The following is a 21957-nucleotide window of genomic DNA, read 5'->3' on the forward strand; positions in this document are numbered from 1 at the left end:
CAGAGTTCTAACCAAGAAAAAAATTATGGAAGAGAAGTACCGTACAGTGAAATCTCTTCTTGGCATTTATTCCCCAACACAAAAGCATTAATTTGAAAGGCTATAAGCACATTTATGTTCATTGCCTCATTTAGTACAATAGCCAAGATATGCAAACAACTCAGATGCCTAATTATAGATGAATGGATCAAGAAGTTGTGAGATATATATATATATGTGTGTATATATATATATATATATATATATATATGAATACACACAGAGGAATACTATGCAGCTCTAAGAAAAAATCATGCCGTTTGTCGCAGCATGGACTGGAAGATATCCTGAGTGAGGTCAGAAGAACAGTGATAGATCCAGAGTGATCACTCTCATGGTTAGGGTCATTGTAACTGGAATAGATGGGTAAACATAGTGTTAATATTTGGCATTTAAATTTTGACATTCACTGTATCACTGTCATCCTATTGGTTGTCGAATTACTCGAGTGGGCGCCAGTAACATCTCTATTCCTCCCAGCCCTGAGATTTTCGCAGCCTCTTCTTACTCGTCTTTTCCCGATGATTGGAGACTCTTTCAGGGTCAGGAGAATGAGACCTGTTGAAATTTTGACATTAAGTAGAATAAGAATCTTAGCTTGCTTGTTGACTATCAAAACAGTGTTTTGTTTTTGCCATCTATCACCATTTTTCTGTAAACCCAGGAATAGAAGTCATACAGTGATTGAGATCTTCACAGAGAAAAGTGAGAATGCACAGGAATGCAGACCAGTGCAGCTGGTCAGCTCCAGTTAGGACTGAAGTTACAGTGTTCCTGGATGCGTTGTGAAGAGCATGGGTTCTGCTTTTTTAAGAAAGTGTTTCCCTGCCCCAACTAGGGAAATAATGATGAATGTCACAGGCAGTTTCCGGGGTGGGTACCTGGGATTATTTATTCAGTACTATCTGTGTTCATTCCTGATCCTCAGTGCTCGGCTCAGAGCTTATAGGCTCTCAGAAGATGTTCGTTGGTAGTGTTCAGTAGATGCTCAGAGAGAGATCACTAGAATTTCAGTCTTAGCTTTTCAGACATAGTAAAAAAGCTTTCAGTAGCTTATTAAAGAACTTATGAGACATAGGATAAACTGCTAATCTTTTTGATTTCAGAGAAAATTATTTCATGGTTATGTGAGAGAGGATGTCAGCTTGGAACTGGAGTTTCGAAGAGTAAAGCATAGTATTACTGTGTATGATAGTCTGACTTGGTCTAACTCAGATACGATCTGTAGCTCAACAGCAGTGGACGTGAACAGAATGCAAACCAGAAGACCAAGGCTGGGTCTTATATCAGAGCTTCAATTTTATCTTGATTCTTTTTTGTGTATTCTAAGACAGTGCTTAGGTATTAGTAGACAATATTGGTGAAAACCCAATTGTACTCAGGGCAAAGTTTCAGAGATGGTCATCCAGCTAATATTAGTGTTTTAAGGAAAAACTTGCAACTGATTTCTTAGTAAGGATGCTGTTGTTAATAAGTATACTTTAGTATATATTCAAGATAGTAATTAGGAAATGGAGGGGAGGTTTTATTTAAAAATTATTCCTTTTGACTATGAGTTTGAAAAAGAATAGGAAATTATAGTGTTAAAAACAGCTAGGACATCAGCTCGGTGATAGTGGTGTGTAAGCACCTGTGTGCTTGCTGGGGGTTCCACAGAGCTGAGCTGAGGTGCCGTAGAGCTCTGCAATTTTGTAATGGGCCATATTGGAGCGCAGCCTGGCTCCAAGGGCTTTCCTGCAGTGGCCTACCGCAATTAAAACCATCCATCACAGAGCTCTGCACCGTGAGCAAGGCGTTTTCATCTGGTTTGGGATTTTGAGGCGGAAGAACTAGGGGGAAATAGAAATAGGAAATGAACACAGAGGACGCGATGCCTCCCTCACCGGGTACTTGGTGTGGGTAGGAGGACGCAGAGATTGGAAAACAGAATTTGAGGGTCGCATCTTTAGTTCACTCAGGCCTCTCAGAGAGCGTCTTAAAGTCACTGCGTCTTGAGGCAGACATTTTTGTCCCACTTTTGTTTCCCCCACTCAAACACGGCCTGGTTTACAAAGATTTGTTACAGGCATTCAGTATTCCGACACGAGTCCCACACCACTGCCACCTCCCTCTGCCATTGTCTCCATTTTCCCAACCTTCCCTCAAGCTGCCCTCGCGGCAAACCCACAGCAATTATTTTATATTGTTCGTTACCATTAAATGGCTGATAGAATCATAAAAAAATTTTCTGTAGAAGAAAATTGTTGTATCTCACCATGGAGAGATCAAGTCCTTGTCTGGGGGTTCATTAAACTGCTGTTGCAAGTTAAGCCTTCAGTGTTAATGTTTTTGTTAGCCAAGATTGGTTGACTTCGATGTTACGTTCAGTGTTACTGCTACCGGGATGTTGGTGTTGTGGATTTTGGAGAGGTCGCTCCAGAGAATCCAGAATAAAAGCTGGGAAGCTGACCAGAGGCTTGGCAGCGGCCTTGGGGCTGTTCTGGGCCTGGCTGGGTGGTGGCTGCCTGCCTCTCTGGAAGCGCCCTGGAGGCCTCAGCTGGGAACAGGTATCCAGGGAATCTTTGTGGCTGGGCGATCTCCCTCATTTATTTATGAGTCTGGAGCCAGGCTGGTAAGTGAGCTCACATAGCGGCAGAGCAGGGTGTGGCATGACTGCCTGGTCTTCCCGAGGCAGGGGGTGGGCTAGGGGATGGTCACCCCACCAGACCCCGAGAAAGCTGGAGTTTTCAGCCACCAAGACCTGCTTAATAAACCCCAGACCTTCACAGCTAATCTTTACAGATGCCAAGCTGATGTAACTTCCATGCATTTCAGTAATAGAATGTACGTTTTCAGGAAGAAGATTTTGTGAGGCAGCTCATTGTGTGTGTGTGTGTGTGTGTGTGTGTGTGTGTGTGAGAGAGAGAGGGGGGGGGGGTCTGTGAATAGGGATCAGATGTGCCCTCTTCAGGAGAGGCCTGGTCATGTGAGAAATGACAAAGGTTTGAACACTGCAAGTCACTGCTGTGAGATGTTTGCAGAATTGCAGTAAAGCACTGTTGCAAGAATGAGGCAGAGATATTCTTTTAATAGGAGTTTAGATATATAGCTACTTCATATCATTTTATTTTTAAAAAGTCCTATTGTGTGCAGACATTTCATTAGCTGTTGTGCTAGATAAAAATCCAAAAATGCACTCCAGTCGGACAGTAAATTCTAGAAGTAGTGACATGAATTGAGTTTAAAACTGTTGTGTGGATGAATAGAGCATGGTGCAATGTTGAGTTTATACGAAAGACCCTCTGTAAGCTCTCCTTAATGCAGAAGACCACCTGATTTCGTCAGCCATATAAGCACTTTTTTCCTAAATCTTAGTGATCTTTCTGTTTTGTGTATAGTTTTAGCTACTCTTTGGAGTAGTAGATACTATACCCGTGTTGCATTATTACGTTTTGACTTTTTTAGAAATGGAATTGTCTGGCAAATGGTGACCATATTTCATGAGTTGTATCTCTGAAGTCTTCAGGACTGTGCTTCTTTGGTCTGGCAGTTCTTCGAACAGGGCCTGTGAGGGTGTGTGGGTAGTGTGGTTGCACCTTGGTTCATGAAGACGGGTGAACATGGTTGTTCAGTACTGGATTGGCTTGCTGACTCTACCGTAGAACACACCCAGGCATTTGGAGCAACAGAAAACACTGGGATATATTACATTCATGGATGTTCTCATTGAAAGAAAAAGCCTGATGGTTTTCTAAGCTGTCAGTTAAAAAACATGGAGATGGACTGGGATGTGATTTAGGGACAAGCACATGCCTCACTTGCGGGAGGCCCCTGGTTCAATCCCCTGTACCATAATAAATACAGATGTGTATGTGCAAGTATATTACATGTATATGTGCACGCGCGCGTGCGCGCGCACACACACACACACACACACACACACAATTTCCAAATGTTGACGTGGAGATGTCTGTTCAGAATGCTCTGGAGTGCCTGAGACACTGAGACACTTTGCCGTCTGTTAAGAATAGGGCTATAGACCAAACATGAGTGTCACCCACTGCCTCTTTTGCAAACCACAACACCCAATAAGAGAGAGAGAACAAAAGGGAATGCCTTGCCCAGCATGGGATGGGGGGGATGGGGGGTGGGAGGGATACTGGGATCCGTGGTGGTGGGAAATGGGCACTGGTGGAGGGATGGGTACTCAATCACTGTATAACTGAAACCCAAGCACAAAAATTTGTAAGTCTACAAGTATACCTCATGATGTCTCACTAACAAAAATTAAAAAAAAAAAGAATAGGCATTCAAAGAAGGTGGCTAGTAACTTGAAGCAGCTGGAGAAGCTTTTCCCTGTTTCTGGTTATTCTAAAGACAATAGTTGCTTTCGAGGATGCCTTTGGGCCTGCCCCTCCCCCCTCAGAGGGTCGATGTGGTCCCGGATAGCAGGGTGAGGTTCTGACTTTCGTCTAGAAGCGGAAGTCCAGTGAAGGGACAAGTCAGGGCTTCGTTTCCGTGGAAAGCATGTCTGCTCCTTGGTGGGCCCCACCCAGGCTGGGGCTGGGACCCAGAGCATCGCTGCTACAGGGATCTCTGGTCAGGAGATGTGTTTCATCAGAGGACAGGGGTTTGGTTCAGCTGCATTTCAAATTGAGGGTTGTAGAATCAGACAGGTATTGTCTACGATGTTGGATTCAGCATCCGTCACGATCACTGTAATGTCACGATCACTGTCCTCCCGTTGTTCATCAGTTTTCTCGAGCGGGCCCAGTAATGCCTCCATTGTGAGACTTTGTTGCTACTGTATTTGGCATATCGAATACATCACGGGTAGTTTGCCAGGCTTTGCCGTGCGGGCGAGATACTCTCGGTAGCTTGCCAGGCTCTCTGAGAGGGCCGGAGGAATCGAACCTGGCTCAGTCAGACCGGCCGCGTGCAAGGCAAATGCCCTACCACTGTGCTATCTCTCCAGCCCAGCATCCGTATGTGTGATTATTGTGGTTTTTATACTTTTTCATTGTAGTTCTATATGAGAGAGAAATCGGGTTTCTCAGTTTCTCTCAACAATATAAAAATATCCTTTCCCCTGGTCACATACAATAAAAAGGAAATTATTTGGACAGAGTCAGCATTAAGTATTGTTTCCAAAGTGCGTGGCACAAAATTGTTCCTAACTCATGCTGGTGAGCCAAGCTTGACAACACTCCTGGATTTCTTTGCAGGTACATGTTGGGGCTTGCGGCCATCCCTGCTGTGATACAGTTCTTTGGCTTCCTCTTTTTGCCTGAGAGTCCTCGCTGGCTCATTCAGAAAGGACAGACTCAGAAGGCCCGTCGGATTCTGTCTCAGATGCGTGGAAACCAGACCATAGATGAGGAATTTGACAGCATCAAAAACAACATTGAAGAGGAGGAGAAGGAGGTCGGCTCAGGTAGGCCGTGGGTTAGCTGCCGAAGGGTTCAGGCTTCTCGGTGGGTTGATGGAGAAGTCCCGGGCCTGCAGCCCTGTTGGGCCTCTACACAGCACGCGGGGGTTTTCTGCGTGCCACCAACCAGACTAAACATGTTTTACTTTTGAAAGAGGCATAATGATCTTCTAAAAAATGAAGAAAACACCTGCCGTGGCTCTATGATCACAGATCACTGCCTCTTTGTGTGATTGTCTTATTCTGAATCACACACACTCAGTGCCACCGTTTGATGTGCAGGGCTGTTTTAAACGTCTGTTGACATGTGGAAACCTGAGGAAGCCCAGGCATTTTACTCAGGAGAGACTTTCTGCCCCCTAAGTCAGGATTGCACCCCCAACCCTGCGAAGTGGACGAGGGCAGGAGGGCTGCGAAGCCACCCGGCCTGGACTCCACACAGCCCCGGCCCGGCAAGCTGAGGAAGCTCAGGAGTCAGGGGCCCGGCATTTTCCTCAGGACTGACATTTGTACCCCCACAAGGCCCCCCAGATCAGGATTGCACCTTGCACGAGAAGTGTTAAGGAAGGGGAGGGCTGTTAACAGACATCCTAGCTGTCGGCACCCAGCAACACAACAACACACACACACAAACTCCAGACTGCAGAGTCAGGATGGTAAAGCAATTCAGAAGCCCACCAGCCTTAGTGAAGATGCTGGCCTGGAAGACTAACCCCCCGCCCCCATAATAATGAGCTACGTAGCCTCTCTGAGAAGGGAGGAATTGTTGAGGATGTATAAAGAGCTCAAAGAAACAGTGGAACACATCACCAATAAAACACAAGCGGATCTGAATGTAGAAATGAGGAAAATACAAGAGCAACGGCAGATCTGAGGACCTTGGTGAGTGAAATGGAAAGCCACGAGAGGCCTCAGCAGAGTAGCAGCTGCTGCTGGCAGAGTCAGTGACCCCGTGATAAGGTGTATAAAGTCTCCAGACAGCAGATGGTGGAAACAAAGCCTCTAAAGACGCCAACGGATGACAAGAGAACTCTAGGGTGAATTGAAGAGGAACGGCCCCATAATCACTGGGGTCCCAGATCCAGAAGCAACAAAGACGCTGCTCAGAATCTGCTGGAGAGCGTGTGCACCCAGGCCCAGGAGCCCGGGAGAAACCAGCTGAAAACAGCCTAAGTGAAAATACTCTGAGACACGTCCTAATCAGATGAAGAAAACCAGATAGATAGAATACTGAGAGCAGCAAGATGAAAGAAGGGAATTGTGTACGAAGGAGCAGCCTCAGGAATCACAGCAGATGTATCGGAGGAAGCCCTCCAGGCCCAAAGGCGGTAGCGGGATACAGTGAAAAAGAAACTCAGTGAGAAAATCTCTCAGAAGAGAGCAATACAAGAGCAACACACCGCAGAGATGCCTCCTGACCCCGCACCAGGCTGGGCAACCCGGAGGGTGACGGGTGAGTTCCCCATGTGCCCCGACAGAGCCCTGGCAGCCAGAAAACCTCCAGAACTCATTTGGAAGCAAAGATAAACAAATAGGACTACATTAAATTAAGAAGCTCCTACACTTTAAAAGAAACGTTGACCATAATACAAAGACATCTCACGATGAAAAAAACTACCCAACACTCATCTGATAAGGAGTTAATATCCAATCTATATATATTAGGCACTGGTAGAACTTTACATGGAAAAAACATCCAGCCCCATCAAAAAATGGGAGAAGAGATGAACAGAAAGTTCCTCAAAGAAGAAATGCAAATGACCAAAAGACAAATGAGAAAGTGCTCTGCATCACTGCTTAATCAGGGAGATGCTAATCAAAACAATGTACTATCTTCTCATGTCGCAAAGACTGACACACATCAAAAGGGCAAGAAGAACTAGAGCTGCTGGCGTGGGTGTGGAGAGAAGGGGACTCTCGTTTACTGCTGGTGGGAATGCTGGTTGGTCTAACCTTTCTGGAAAAACTTCTTCAAAAATACTAGAAACTGAGCTTCCATGCAACCCAGCAGTACCGATCCTGGGAATATGCCCCAAGAGCCCAAAAATAAAATGCAGAAAAGCCATCTGCACTCCTTTGTTCAAGCAGCAGTGCTCACAAGAGCCAGAGTCTGGAAACCACCCAGTGCCCAAGAACAGACGACTGGATGAAGAAAATATGCCACATAACCATGCCGCCGGACCCTGTGCCAGTCTGTTTCACTCTGGGCGCCCTGGAGGGGGGTGGGTGAGACCCTTCCCCACCCCAAGGGCCCCAGCCCCAGCAGCCGAAAACCTCGAGAACGCAAGTGCCGCCATGGTCATGGCCACTCTCCACATGCTCGGGCCAAGCCTCACCCATGAGTGAACCTACTCCTGGACACTTCATACCACACACCCTACCCATCCTCCAAGAGTACTGCACCACATCTGATGGGGTTCAGAGTAGTAGGCAACCAATCGCAGAGGGAAATATTTTTTTTTACAGATATACATGTATATAAAAGCACACAAGCTCAACCTTTAACAGCATGTTAGTGATCTCTTACAGAAGGGCTTAATGGCCACTGGGTGAAATAGAATAGTCTTCACACTTTTTCCTCTAAGGATACTTTTTTATAGCATTTTCAGCAGTTTGACATAACAAACTATACAAAATATATTATTTCAGTTCGGCTTTGGGGCAGGGATTAGGGTTCGGGATGGAAATATCTGAAATATGGTGGTGTAATTGGTGTTTGAATCACTTAATCACTTAATCACTTAACTTCCCGTTAGTCGTCGATTTGCTCGAGCGGGCGCCAGTAACGTCTCCATTTGTCCCTGTCGCGTGCTAGTGTAGCCCAATGGCATCTCTTTGCTCCGGGAACATGGAGGGCCTCAAACCGATCGTTCATGATCTTGACAAAGAAGTCTGACCATCTGGTAGGTGGGCGGCCACGCGGTCTCTTGACATCCCGTGGAATCCAATCAGTAACAGCTCTAGTCCAACGGTCGTCTTTAAATCTCATTACGTGACCAGCCCATCTGATTTTCGACACCTTGGCATATGAGACAGCGTCCCTGATCCTTGATCGTCGACGGATGTCAGAACTCCGGATTCGTTCTCTCATTTGAGTGAAACGTGATATTCCAAGCATAGCTCTTTCTATTCTTCTTTGGGAGACCTGAATGGCGTTCTCATCTTGAATATTAAATGCAATCAAATATTGTGAACTACTTTATAAAATAAAAAAATTAATAAAAGAAAGTATGGTACATCTACACAGTGGAACACGACACACTATCAGGAAAAATGAAGTCATGAAATTTGCATATGCCTGGATGGGAATGGCGAGTATTATGCGGAGTGAAGAGGGAGAGGCACAGACCAGAATGATTTCTCTCATAAAGAAATAGTATGTAAATGGTACCCAAAGGCAGCAGGAACAAGGGCCAGGAGGACTGATCCATGGTAGGAGACTTCCACGAAGAGGGAGGGGAGTGCAGTTATGACAGCGAAGGGACCACTATGACCATGGTAGTTGGAAATGAACTCTGGACCAAAAGGAGTGCTGAAGGGAAGTAAAGTGATATATATGCACAGCCTCTCAGTAGCAGTATTGCAGACTACAGTGCTGAGAGAGGGGGGAGGGGGAAGAGAGGAGAAAGAGGGAGGGAGAGAGGGAGAGAGAAGAGAGAAGAGGAATAGAGAAGAGGAGTGAAGTGTCTGGCATAGAGGTAGGCTCCTGGGGGAGTGGGGCGGGGGAGGGTCAGCAGAGGGGTGGGCAGGGAGAAAGGAAGAAGCCCTGGGACATTGATGGCAGGGAATGCGCACTGGGGAAGGGGTGGTGTCCGACTGTTGTATGACTGAAGCTCAATCATGAGCAACTTTAACTATATCTCATGGTGATTCAATAATGGTTTTTTAAAAGTCTGTTTACATGTATACGTCTTATAAAGATATGAATTATTGGCCGTCATTTTAGCTGCAGATATATTGTGAACTTTTGTCAAAATAAATGTTTATTCTAAGCAAATGCCCTGTTTACATGTATTTCATTAATTTCCATACTGAGTTTTGTAAGAACAGGAATACTTCCATATGTTACTTTTGGAATAACTTGAGACTTTACTGTTTTTATGAAAATGTTTAATTACTCAGTTGGCATTGTGCCACAGCAGGCCACCAGAGAACTGGAGTTTGTTTAACTTGTTGGCAACTTTGGGGAAGGAGGCAGGATTGCGCCTGCAGGGGCAGCGTGAGGGTGCGGTGGGGCCTGTGAGGGGCTCCCTGTGCCCCTGGTGACTGCCCCCCCACCCCACATCTCCCCTTTAGCCCTTGGGGTCTGCACTGGTTGCTGCCAGCAGAATACGGACCTAGATTAGCTTTCACAGGGAGAAATGTGGTGTGCCACACCCGGGCTCCAGAGTGGAGGCTGGCCACTCGCCTCTCCGGTTGGAGTGGAGGTCAAGCCTCAAGAGGCCTCTGTGACAGTCGGTATCCGACAGTACAGGTCAGCCCACACTTGCACCAGGTATCCTGGGCAGGAGCGTCACCAGCACAGGGCCCTTCCTGCAGAGCAGGGCCCCGACTGGGTCCCCATCCTGGGGGTGAGCATTCCTATGGATTCAGAGCTTCTGTCTGGGTTGCCTCCGGGTGATTTTGTATATAAAGTAGTGAAGAGAATTTTGCTTTAACAAAAACATTCACTTTTTTTTTGTTTTTGAAATCTTGATTTTTATTTTATTTTATTATTAGTGAAACCTTGAGGTACAGTTGTAGAACTTACAAATGTTTGTGCTTGGGTATCAATTATATAATGATTGAGTAGGGCACCCTCCACCGGTGCCCATTTTCCACCACCACTAATCCCAGTATCCCTCCCACCCCCCCAAGCCCCCCATCCCACTCTGCCTTTGTGGCAGGGCACTCCCTTTTGTTCTCTCTCTCCTTTTGGGTGCTGTGGTTCAAAAGCATTCACTTTTACTGAGTTCAACATTGTGTTAATTTTTAATTCCTATTTTAAACTATCACAAATAAGTCCCTTAATGTGCCTGCCAGATTCCTCCCAACAGCTTGAATGCAATATGAGGATCTTGTTAATCAGCTCCCCTGAGACCTACATGCATTGATATTGTGTGAGTGGGGAAACTGTGAAGGGATTCCTTAAGTGAGATGCTATTTAGAGCTTAAGGGATAAGATGGCAACATAATTATAAGATCCCTCGTGCTGGAGCTGGAGAAGAAAAACGGGGTTTCTGGTGCATTCCTTACATGCCACTGGTCCTTGTCCTGTCCCCAGTATCACGTGGTCCCCTCAACTTCACTGGGGTAGCCCTGAGGACCCTGAGCCCTGCAGGGGAGCCCCGCAGGGTGTGACTCTTTTTTTCTTTATGTAGGAGTATTGCTATTTATTCAGCCATTGATTAGGCTGATTGAATTGGGCATGAACTCCACCTTACTTTTGTTTTTCCTTTTTTATAATTTTATTTATTGAATCACCCTGAGAGCAGTTACAGAGCTTTTGGGTTTAAGTCTCTTGAGCGCCACTGCAGTGATTGATAGTGGCTGTCTGGCATCGCGGCACCCAAGAAGCATCTCTTCTGGACCAGATGCTGAGACTGCTTGGGAGAGGAGAACCTTCTCCCCAAAATAAAATAGAAACCTCTTGCTTAGGAGTGTGATTACATTGATTTATTCCAAAATTCCATTTTTGACTTCTTGGAACTTTGCTGCCTGGTCTGATCCCACACCCTGTTTGGTTTGTGACTCTTTAAACTGCACAACCCATCATCCCACCACCAGTGTCCGCAGGGTCCCTGCCACCCAGCAGCCTGCCCCCCGGCAGGCATAGAACACGTTTTTCATACTGCTTACTCCAGCAAAATTAAAGAAATGGCACGTGGAATTACCAGAAGATAAGTCAGCAAAAGTCAGTTTGTAATGATTAATTGCTCTATGATTTTAACCTATGTAAGTATCACTGAATCACTGTATCACTGTCATCCTGTTGTTCATCGATTTCCTCGAGCAGGCACCAGTAACGTCTCCATTCGTCCTAGCCCTGAGATTTTAGCAAGTGCCACATCGGAGGCTCCTTCAGAGTCAGGGGGGTGAGACCCATCATTGTTATTGGGTTTTGGCATATCGAATACGCCACAGGGAGCTTGCCAGACTCTGCCGTGTGGGCAGGATACACTCCGTAGCCTGTCGGCTTCTCCAAGAATAAGAACTAGACAGTAAGAGGTCACTGGGCCGCGAATGCTGTTCTCTTCCGGGAGCTGGGTTTTATAGTCCCTGGGTCTTGGCCGTTGATGGGATAACACGGCGCCAGGGGCAGTGGTGGGTGTAACACCTAGCTACTGGAAGGTGGGGGATCTGGGTGGAGGAGGTCCAGTCCCGATCCGAGCAGGCTTGGAGATCTCAGCCCCGGGTCCCGCACACCTGGGTGCCTCTGCCGGTTCCTTCTTGTGTGAGGCTCGTCCAAACCTATGTAAAAAGGGGAATTTAAATAATTTAATATCGTATATTATACTGCCTGTTCTCGTTTACATAACTAAGTTTTCAGCTCTGGCATCTAAAACACATGGCATTGCTTTATTTTGTGCTTGAACCTTATTGTGGTACTCAATATCACTCCTGTTATAAATGAGGTTTCTCTTTCCGCTCCCCGCCTGGCAGGCATATAGCAAATTTATTTCCTATGACTTGCTCTGAAAAACTTAAAGGAATGGCACATCGAATTATTAGAAAATAAATCAATAGAAGTCAATTTGTGATGACTGTTCTGTTTCTTGATCTAATAGAGGACCCCCCTCTGCAACTCGTCTTCAGTACCACGTGGTGGGAAGTTTCTCCTGTCTGTTAAAGGAGCTCTTTTAATGCTTCTTGCAAAACTGGTTTCACGGCTGTGAATTCCCTGAGCTGTTGCCTGTCCATGAAGCTCTGTATAATTCCTTCAGATCTGAATGATGATCTGGCTGGTTAGAGAATTCTTGGTGAGGTGTTCAGTTCGCTGGGTTTTCGTGCTGTATCTTTCCATATTCTTATGGCGTGTAGAGTCTCATTTGGCAGATCTTCAGTACATCTTGGGGGCTGTCCTTTGTATGCAAGTTCGTTTTGATCTTGCTGCTTTCAATATTCTATCTTTCGGTTTTTGTCGTTTTGAGTATGACGCGACTTGCAGTCTTCCCAACAGCCTGTTTTCACTGGAACCTTGGTGCCTGTGATTCTCAACTCTGGGCCGTTCTTATTGATGATGTGTTTAACTGTTGTTTCTTCACGTTTGCCTTCATGTTCTTCAGGTGCTCCATGATTCTTATATTGTTTCTCTTCATCTCATCCCGTAGTTCTCCGAAATACTGTTCATTACTTTCCAGACTGTTTTTCACTTTCTGCTGTTTCCTGTTGGTTCCTCATTTTGACATGGACCTCATCGGTCTTCTGCTCAGCTTCTGTTATTCTGCTGTTCAGAGCTTCTATTGACTTTTGTTTTTTAATATCACCTACCGTGTTCTTCATTTCTGTCATCTCTGCCTGTAATCGTTTTTCAGTTCAGCTCTGATGCTTTCTTGTGCTTTGCTGATTGCCTATGCTGTTGTTTCTTTGAACTCGTTAAACGCTCTCACCTCAGTGTCCTTAGTTTCTGAGATTTCCTGGTGCTGTTTATGTGTTTGGTGTTGATTTCACTCATTGGGCGTGGTGGGTTTTACGTATTCCCCGTTGGTTTTCTAGTGTTGTGCGGGGGAGAGTCTCTGTAGTTTTTCCCTGGGAAGGTGGTGCGGGATCAGCTCGAGGTGCTCCCTGTCTGTTCTGCCTGTCTTCACAGAATGACAGGAAGAACTGTGAGCAGCATGGAACTTGTTGCGTATATTCATCGTATGGCCTATTTTTAATTAAAATTAATTGTTTATTAAACATACTTTATTGATTGAAATTCTGTGTTTTACAATACTGTTAATTGTGATGCATACATACATATATATACAAAAGAATACTATGCAGTATATTTTAATAGATATGCACAAAATAATTCTATGCATTTCTAAGAAAGAACAAAATCGTGCAGTCATGGATGGAACTAGAGTATATTTGCTGAGTAAAGTCATTGAGAAGGGAAGGGATCGGCACCAAATAGATTTTCTTATAAACTTGGGTAGATAAAGTTGCATCTCTGGCATCAGCTTTAGTTCTCCTGATGCAGCACTGGGGGGCCACCTGGCACCGAACCAGGGGGCTCCTGCTGCAAAGTGTGCCCTGACCACTGAGCCATCTCACCAGCCCCAGAGGGTCTAGTCACTTATGTAATTTCCCAGAACCACCTTATGTGCACATTTGGCACTGTTTCTGAAAGCGCTAACCATGTCCAGTGAACCCTTGTAGCACCTTGGGTCAGTCTCAGAAATGTCAGTGAAGACGTTGATAACTTACCCGTTGCTGCACTGGTGTGTGTGTTTATCACTCTGCTCTTGCTTGGTGTACAGCTGCCCTCCTGTTCTGTGCAGAGTGGCGGGTACTGCACTGGATGCTGAGGCACGGGTGCAGGCCAGTAACTCATCCGCTTTGGTTTTGGGGTTGGGAAGTTGGATCGTGGCAGAGGATGTTCTCTGTAAGGGTGAATCCCTTCACTTTGGGGCGTCTAGGAGCTCTTCGGTGTCTGGGCGCTGGGAAGTAAAGGCCAGAGCTGCTTTTGTCCTGGAGTCACTTTTCCCTGGGAACAAGAGCTGGTGGCCATTTGTGCATGGGGCAGAGCTTCTGCTCGAGGGCGTCCTGCCCAGGTCAGGTGTGTCAGTGTTGTGCCACTGTGTGTGTGTGTGTGTGCGTGCACGCGCACTCACGTGCACGTGCCTCTACGTTAATCAGCAGCATATAGAAGGCAGCAGAATGGCTGTAAGAGGCGGAAACAGAAACATCTTCTCTCAGCGAGTCTCAGCCTTCCTCTGCCGAGCAGGAGCGGGGACTTGAGAAAGTAACGAGAGGGTCTGAACTGTGCTTGCTCACCGCATGTCCTCTCTGATGCGGTTGTGTGCACACATGTGTATGTACGTTGTTACATACACACACACAGTGTACTCTGCTCTGTGTGTGTAGATCTAACTGCCTAGAGAGGAAAGCAGGAGTTATATTTGCTCAGTCTGCAGGAAGCTCTGTCGCCTAGAGGTGTTTCTCTTAGTTGGCAAATCATTCATGTGCAAAGTCTTTATAAAACCTATGGACCAAGGGATATAACATGCCAAAATTCATAAAATAGTATTGATTTCTCCTAAATGTTCTTGGGTAGTTTACTCTTTCTTTCTTTCCTTTTGAGGTAGTGGTTATTTTAATGAACTTTATTCAGTGGTGAATTGTGTTCTAGGTGTAATGTGTGATCTCGTCGTGTAAAGTTGTGTTGGGCGGAGGAGATGGCTCAGAGGGCGGGAGTGCACGCTTCATGGGCAGGCGCCCTGGCTGCAGCCCCCACTACATGATTCGTGAGCACCGTTTGGTCTGGCCCCAACCAATAGAAGTAATAGTAAATAAAATAGCGGCCCTGAGAAGGACCTGCTCCTGGGCCGAGAGCTCTGAGACTGCCCTCGGCACCTGAAGGGTGAGAGGGCCGCAGCTCACCTTCCCTGCAGGAGCGCGCGCACACACATGCACAGACACATGCACACATGCGCACACACACAGATACACACACGCACACACACATGCACACACACATGAATACACACAGCTGAGACTTGCACTGACACTGCACTAGGATGTGTCCTAGGACTTTGTGAAAAAAATTCTATAAGTGCTTTCAATGTTATTTCTTGCAGAGTAAAAGACTGATCCATTCTAATCCAGAGTTGTTTTAAAAGTAATCTTCTTGGATTTTTTAACTTGGTGCCTTTTCACTCTTCTCTCTTTGTTCTTTTCAGTTTTGCTAAAAGTAACCAGATGGCGTCTGTAGAGAAAAGCATAAAACTGCAGCACTGTCGCATGGTCCTCCCGTTGATCGTCGATTTGCTCGAGCGGGCCCAGTAACGTCTCCATCGTGAGACTTGTTGTTACTGTGTTTGGCATATCAAATGTGCCACGGGGAGCTTGCCAGGCTCTGCCGTGCAGGCGGGATATTCTCAGTAGCTTGCCGGGCTCTCCAAGAGGGGCGGAGGAATCGAACCCAGGTCGGCCACGTGCAAGGCAAATGCCCCACTATGTGCCATGGCGGTAAAGGGATCCTTTCCTTACAGAAACCCACTCGCTTTTTAGAATTGAGACCAGCCTCCCGCACCTCAGGAGATCAAGCTGCCTTTTCAGAGCTGCGTGCTCAAGGGCTCCCTTGTGAGGAGGGGCTTAGCAGTCCTGGGATCTGGGGACTGAAGGGCTGCATGGCGCTTGGTGGTTCTTTCTTTGCTTTTATAAAGTTGTTCATGATTTATTGCATTGACTCTTCCAACATCAACCCCTCCATCAGTGCGCCTTCCCCTCTGTGTGGTTCTTTAACGCTTTCTCTGGAGTGTCTGTCGGTTGCTGGCTGTTGACTTCTCATTCAGGAAGTAGGACGATGAGGCAGAGGCCCAGCCAGCAGCACTAAGCCCCACCCAGAGCAGGAGACTGGCTCTCTACCTACCCCGTAAGTCTTGTCAGCCACCGTGTCCATGGAGAGCACCCAACTGATGTTTGCTCAGACCCGACACCCCAGGGTCCTCTAGAGGAAATGGAATTCATGCTTCTTGGTGAGACGCAGGCCAGCCAGGCTCTGGGAAGCATGCGCTCAAGAGGAAGTTAGGGGAGGAGCGTGATGTCTGGAAAGTAGTGGGAGTCTGTGGGAGCACCCTTGAGGGCCGGCTAGTGAAGTGTCTTTGGGGGGCAGGGTGGGAGGGGTCCCTGAGGTCCAGGGGCCACTCACAGTGCTACGTGGCCAATAGGTGAGAGTTCAGCACTCTAGCCTAGCGGTTCTAGGGGCCATGATGCTAGGATTGGACTTACAGTAAAACCCAGAAGGACAGAGGGGCGACCTGAGCAGGACGTCTGGAGCCGTCCTCGGTGTCACCGCAGACTGATCGACAGCTTGGTTTCCGCTGGTCCCGTGTTGGAGGGAAGGGCCTGGCCCAGAGCAGTGCTGCCTCCCCCTTTCCATCTTACAGCGTCAGCCCTCAGGCTCCCTCTGGAGCTCTGCGTGCAGGACTGTGGAGCAGGGTGGGCTCTGAACGGAGTGGGAAGGCCGTGGCTTTGCATCTGTGTCCCTGTGACCCTGCAGGCACGCGTGCCTCACCCGCCTGTCCCTCACCCCAGAGCTCTCCATGCCCGCCCTTCTCTTGACTCCGACTCGAGTCTGTCAACAAGCTTGGCATTTGCAGTGCTTGTCTGGCTGGTGTTTGTGCTGTTTCTTATTCAGCCGAGGGAAGTCTGCTGAGGAAACAGACTTCAGCTGTCAGATTTAATGAAGGTTCTGTGACTCTCCTCTCGTACCTTCTCGTGTTCTCATTGATTGGTGCTGAATCTAGTCTGTGAATCACCGGATCTTGTCTTTCCTTTTCCTTCAGATCGATTTGTAGCTGAGCTCCCGTGGCCACCATAATCCCAACAAGTCCCGTGGCTTACACAGGTGTAAATGAGTTTCACTGTTGGGTGCCCGTTGGCTGGAGGTGGTTGCACGGGGTAGAACAGGGTGTTGGCAGAAATGGCACACGCGGGGCACCGTCTCCCTGCCCCAGGCTGCTCCTCTTGGGATGACAATGCTTAGGGTCACCTTGGCATGATGTTTGAGGTTGCAGAGGGTGCTGAGTTCCTGACCTCTTCTGCTGTATGTGTTGTACCCCATTTCCAACCTATGTGGTTGTTTTGGTTTATGTTGTATGCAATTTGTGTTTTAAAGAAAGAGGTAAAAAAATAAGTGAATATATCTATAAAATGTTATTTACAAAAAGTTCTTGAATATAATTCAATTTTGACAAAATTTTATTTCACTTACACTCAACCCATTAATACAATTGTTAGATTTTTTTCCTGTCTCTTAGTTTTATGAGAGAAGATTAATGTTGGTTTGCGTTTTTATTTTTACTGCCCAATCAAACTAAGTTTATGATTTCACTGAAAGGAAATTCTTTAATGTTATTTTGCAGAATCAGATACGCAACTGCTGTGACCAAAACTTATCTGTAAAGAGAAAAAAAAAATCTAATAAGGGAACTGCCAGTGCCCTTTATTTGATGGGAAATCTAAACCAAAAGTATCCATGGTTCAAGTTTTTTGAAAACTAGTAAATAAGCATCATGCCCTTTCATAAGAGATTAGTAATACGTTGTTAAAGGTTGAGCCTTGTATGCTCAACTTTTAACATATCTGTATATTTGTATTTCTACATGGGCCAGAGAGATAGCATATGTGTAGGGCATTTGCCTTGCACACAGCCGACCCAGGTTTGATTCCTCCGCCCCTCTCAGAGAGCCCAGCAAGCTACCGAGAGTATCTCGCCTGCACAACAAAGCCTGGCAAACTACCCATGATATGCCAAAAACAGTAACAGCAAGTCTCACAATGGAGATATTACTGGTGCCCACTTGAGCAAATCGATGAACAACAGGAGGACAGTACAGTGCATATATGTATATATGATTCCCCCTAAGATTGGTTGCCTTCTACTTTAAACCTTATCAAATGTGGTGTGCTGCTCTTGGTATATCAGAGGTATAAGGTATAAGGTATAAGGTTGCGCAGCTGCGTGGTCCAGGAATAGACTCACTCCTGGCTGAGTCTCGTCTGAGCGTGTGGAGAGCGACTGTGAGCAGGGTGGCAGTTCTGGAGGTTTTCGGCTGCTGGGGCTGGCTCTTTGGGGCAGAGGTGGGGAGGAGGAGAGGGGAACTTACCGCCCCTCTCCGGGCTGCCCGGGATGGAACAGCCTGGCACGGTGTGAGCTTCACATTCTTAGCTTTACAGGAATGTTCTAGAATTCTGACTCCAGGGTATGTGCTTCAGAACTCAAGTCTGTTCTGACGTGATCACTGGAGGGCACATGGAGAACTGTCTGTGGTCTAAAATATACATGTCGCCGGCCACCATGTAGGAAACTGTCCACATCTAATAACACATTTCTCAACCAGGTTCTCGTAGCCCCCAAAAGCCCCCAGGATATCCCAAAGGTGTCACAGGAAGCAAACAAGGCCAGAAGGGGTCGTAGTCAGTAGAAGATTGAAAAACACTGATGTAGAACACAGAACTGCTGGCCTTGAGGGGAGCTGTCCATGGTCTTGACACGGGCTCCTGTCCACCTACTGGGGAACTGTTGACAGCCCAGAACAGTCACTGCACGTACTCTTTTGTAGATGTGTTAATGGTACACAACTCCAGTATTGTAGCCCAATGCCTTCAGTTCAGTTGAGTGGCTTGGAATAGATTTTATTATTTTAGTCAAATACGTTGGAATTAATTCTGCTCTTTAACTTTTTAATGAGTGTTGTTTCTTTGATTTAAGCAATTTTCCCACTTACTTCATGCATAGTCCCACATCAGATGAAATCTAATAATTAATCTTGAAGGTAGATGAAGAATAAATAGTGGTACACAACTCTTGGTATTTAAGGAAGAATGAGTTCTGACAACTTAGTAGGTTTCTACTATCAAAAATTGTTTTGAGTTCAGTCCTTTTGTGTTCTTCTGTGTTTTACAATTTAAACTGAAATGCATACAAAGTTTGTTTTAAAAATAAGCATCACTTATGCCCATATTTCTGTAAAAATGTATGTTCTCTTTTAAAATGCCTAGTCATGTTGATTTATGGAAATGAGGGGGATTCATCCTAATGTGAATAATTGCTGTGAGAGCTAAACAGTAATAGCTGTGTCCTCTTTTTCTTTCTTTTCTATAAAAGCTGGGCCTGTGATCTGCAGAATGCTGACTTACCCCCCGACTCGCCGGGCTTTGATTGTGGGGTGTGGCCTGCAAATGTTCCAGCAGCTCTCAGGCATTAACACCATCATGTACGTATGACTTTCTGGCTCTCTTACTGAATCAATCGTAAGAAATTGTTTTACATGCAAAAATGATAAGTCTCGTGGTGACTTGTAATAAATATGTAGACCGCTCCTTTTGGACGATGCTTAGTGACTTTAGAATTCTTCCAGCTTGATTGCTTGCTTGGTGCAGTGATCACGGACGGGAGCCGCAGACCCTTTCCCCTCAGTGCCAGTCCTGTGCAGATGTGCATCCTCAGCTCAGATGTGTCCTTGCAGGCTGTTTCTTCATGTAGACTGCACAGCACATGGGAGTGGTTGGTTGTGATGTCCACGTTTGCTTTCAGGGCGTCAGTCATATGTACGCTGGCACATACACACCCTTTGCGGATCTGACGTACTCAGCATCTGACTGGGTGTCGCCCTGTGGACTGTGTTGAGGGTGAGTGTCCTTTCACTCTCGCCTGGATCAGGTGTTGTAGGGGGGTTGGATTCTAGAGGTCCCTGGATCTGGAGGATCCCGTGTCCTCTGAGGTCTAGAGAGGCCAGGGTGTGTCTCGATGTCCTCTTGGACTTCTGCATGAGCACTGGCATGACTGTTGATTTATCTGCCTGACATGCTTCTTAGTTTGATCTAGACATTTACATTAACTAGTTGGAAAGTGGAGGGAATGTTTCCCGCACTTTTGCAGTTGTTGTTTTCTGTGCACAGGCGGGGAAGTCATGTGGAGTCCAGTGTGGCGAGCTGCTCACAGGCTCTTCACACCCCTTTGCGGTCAGTGTGGCAGGCCCTAGGGTGGCCCACAGGTTTCGGGAGTGCACTTTTTGGGAGCCAGGTCTGGCTCTGCTCTGAGAGATCAGGGGGTGTGCTTGACGAGGAGATTGGGTGAGTAGGGGTCTGGGTGTTGGTGAGGCCACAGATTCAGGTGTTTGGGAGGTAAAGAGTGTGAGTGTTGGTGAGATCCGAGGTGCCAGCCCCATGAGACTGGAGTGCAGTGTGAGGCGTCTGGCACCCTGATCTGTGAATGGCCCTGGCCTGTTCTCAGTGCACGGTACAAGTGAAGTGGTCAGATAGCAGGACTGAGTGTGAATCCAGACAGTGAGGACCAAGAAGCCAGTGTTTTGTGACAGTGTTGAGATGGTGTCCAAATGGTGCCACGTGCAAGGGGCTCCCTAGGGAGTTTACAGGCCATTATACCCTAGATGTGTTTGGCATATCGAATACTCTCGGTAGCTTGCCAGGCTCTCCGAGAGGGGCAGAGGAATCGAACTCGGGTCGGCCATGTTGGCCGCGTGTAAGGCGAACGCCCTACCACTGTGCTATCGCTCCAGCCCAGTCCAATGGAGACGTTACTGGGCCCGCTCGAGCAAATCGACGATCAACGGGAGGGCCTTTACCTTTACCTTATACCCTAGATGAGGGTTGACCCTGAGTGACCCATGTTCAGAGCTCAGACACTTCCCCTGGGGCAGGAAGTCCCGGCAAACCCTGTTTCCTTGACAGGAGCAACTCCAGTTCCCACGCAGGTGGGAGCATGTCGGATGCTACATGTGAGATGCTTCTGGCTGGCGGTGCCTGTGTATAAGGCACTTCCTCTCGTTCTGCAGGTTTCAGTGAATAATCATGATTTTGTCTCCTCCAATTTATAGTAGGTCTTAGTTGGGGAAAACATTAATCATTTTGTTTTGTTTCTAAAATGTTGCTCTGTGAGTCCAGAGTTCTGAGTTTATGGATTTTTCTTGGTGTACATTTCAGTGCCTTTGAACTTCTTCCTTCTAAGTGGGATGGTATGTGGGCACCCTTGATCCATGGCCCAAACCTAATCTTCTGAAGAAATTTTTTTAACTCCATCTTCTACTCCTGAATTTGTGTAAACTTGAAATACGAGGCATTTTGAATTTCTCAAGAAGTTTATTCAAAGATCATGTGGAAAACTTTTGAAAGATAAATAATCTTCCAAATGCGTTTTGAAATATTATATTTATTTTTCCCCCTTCTTGGCCTATTTAATGCCCTGTTTCCTAGAAGGAAAGATTTTCTTCTTGGAAAATGTAATTTTCTCATTTTCTACCATGAAAAACTACTCTGTATATGTAAGTATTTTAAATTTGTATAATAACATTTTGTGCCCCAATCCACACCTTATCACCTTTTATCTTATCCATCAGTGGTGTTTTGAGTGCTTAAAATCATCACATCCTTCAAATACATTAACTTTATTTTACTTTATTGACTTCAAAAAATAACTGAATAGATTTTTCTCTATTCACAAGAGAGAGAAAAATAGCACCGAAACTCAAAGTGTGAGTTTTCCTGATAGATAGTTGCCGTTATTGCTCTGGCCTGTACAGATCTACAGTTTATTTCCACAGGTGTCAGGAGAAAGGGAAGTCGTAGGCAAAGATGAAAGGTGGGGGTGTGAAGAAGACTCTCAGATTCTCATTGTCATCTGTTCTGAACCCGACCTGATGACTCACTCACAACCTCAGTGCCACACAGCATGTGGGTGAGGTCGGTCAGGTGGGCAGGAGCGGGTGGGTGGGTGCGTGCCTGGTGCTTCCTCTCTGGTTTCACGGTGTTCTCTTCCTTGGAGAAACAGTCAGCTGTGTGTGACACACTCTGACAAGCAC

General features: G+C 46.4%; 1 protein-coding gene across 1 annotated transcript in view; it reads left to right on the forward strand.

Annotated features, from left to right (window-relative positions):
* The window catches only part of SLC2A13 (solute carrier family 2 member 13), a 115773-nt gene that overhangs the window by 34683 nt on the left and 59133 nt on the right, over positions 1 to 21957 (forward strand). The window contains exons 3-4 of the mRNA XM_056107810.1: positions 5244 to 5452; positions 19245 to 19353. Coding sequence (XP_055963785.1) covers positions 5244 to 5452; positions 19245 to 19353 — 318 coding nt within the window. The remainder of the gene's footprint in view (positions 1 to 5243; positions 5453 to 19244; positions 19354 to 21957) is intronic.

This window comes from Sorex fumeus, unplaced genomic scaffold (genome assembly GCF_029834395.1).
Source record: "Sorex fumeus unplaced genomic scaffold, SorFum_2.1 ptg000177l, whole genome shotgun sequence".
Taxonomy (NCBI): Eukaryota; Metazoa; Chordata; class Mammalia; order Eulipotyphla; family Soricidae; genus Sorex; species Sorex fumeus.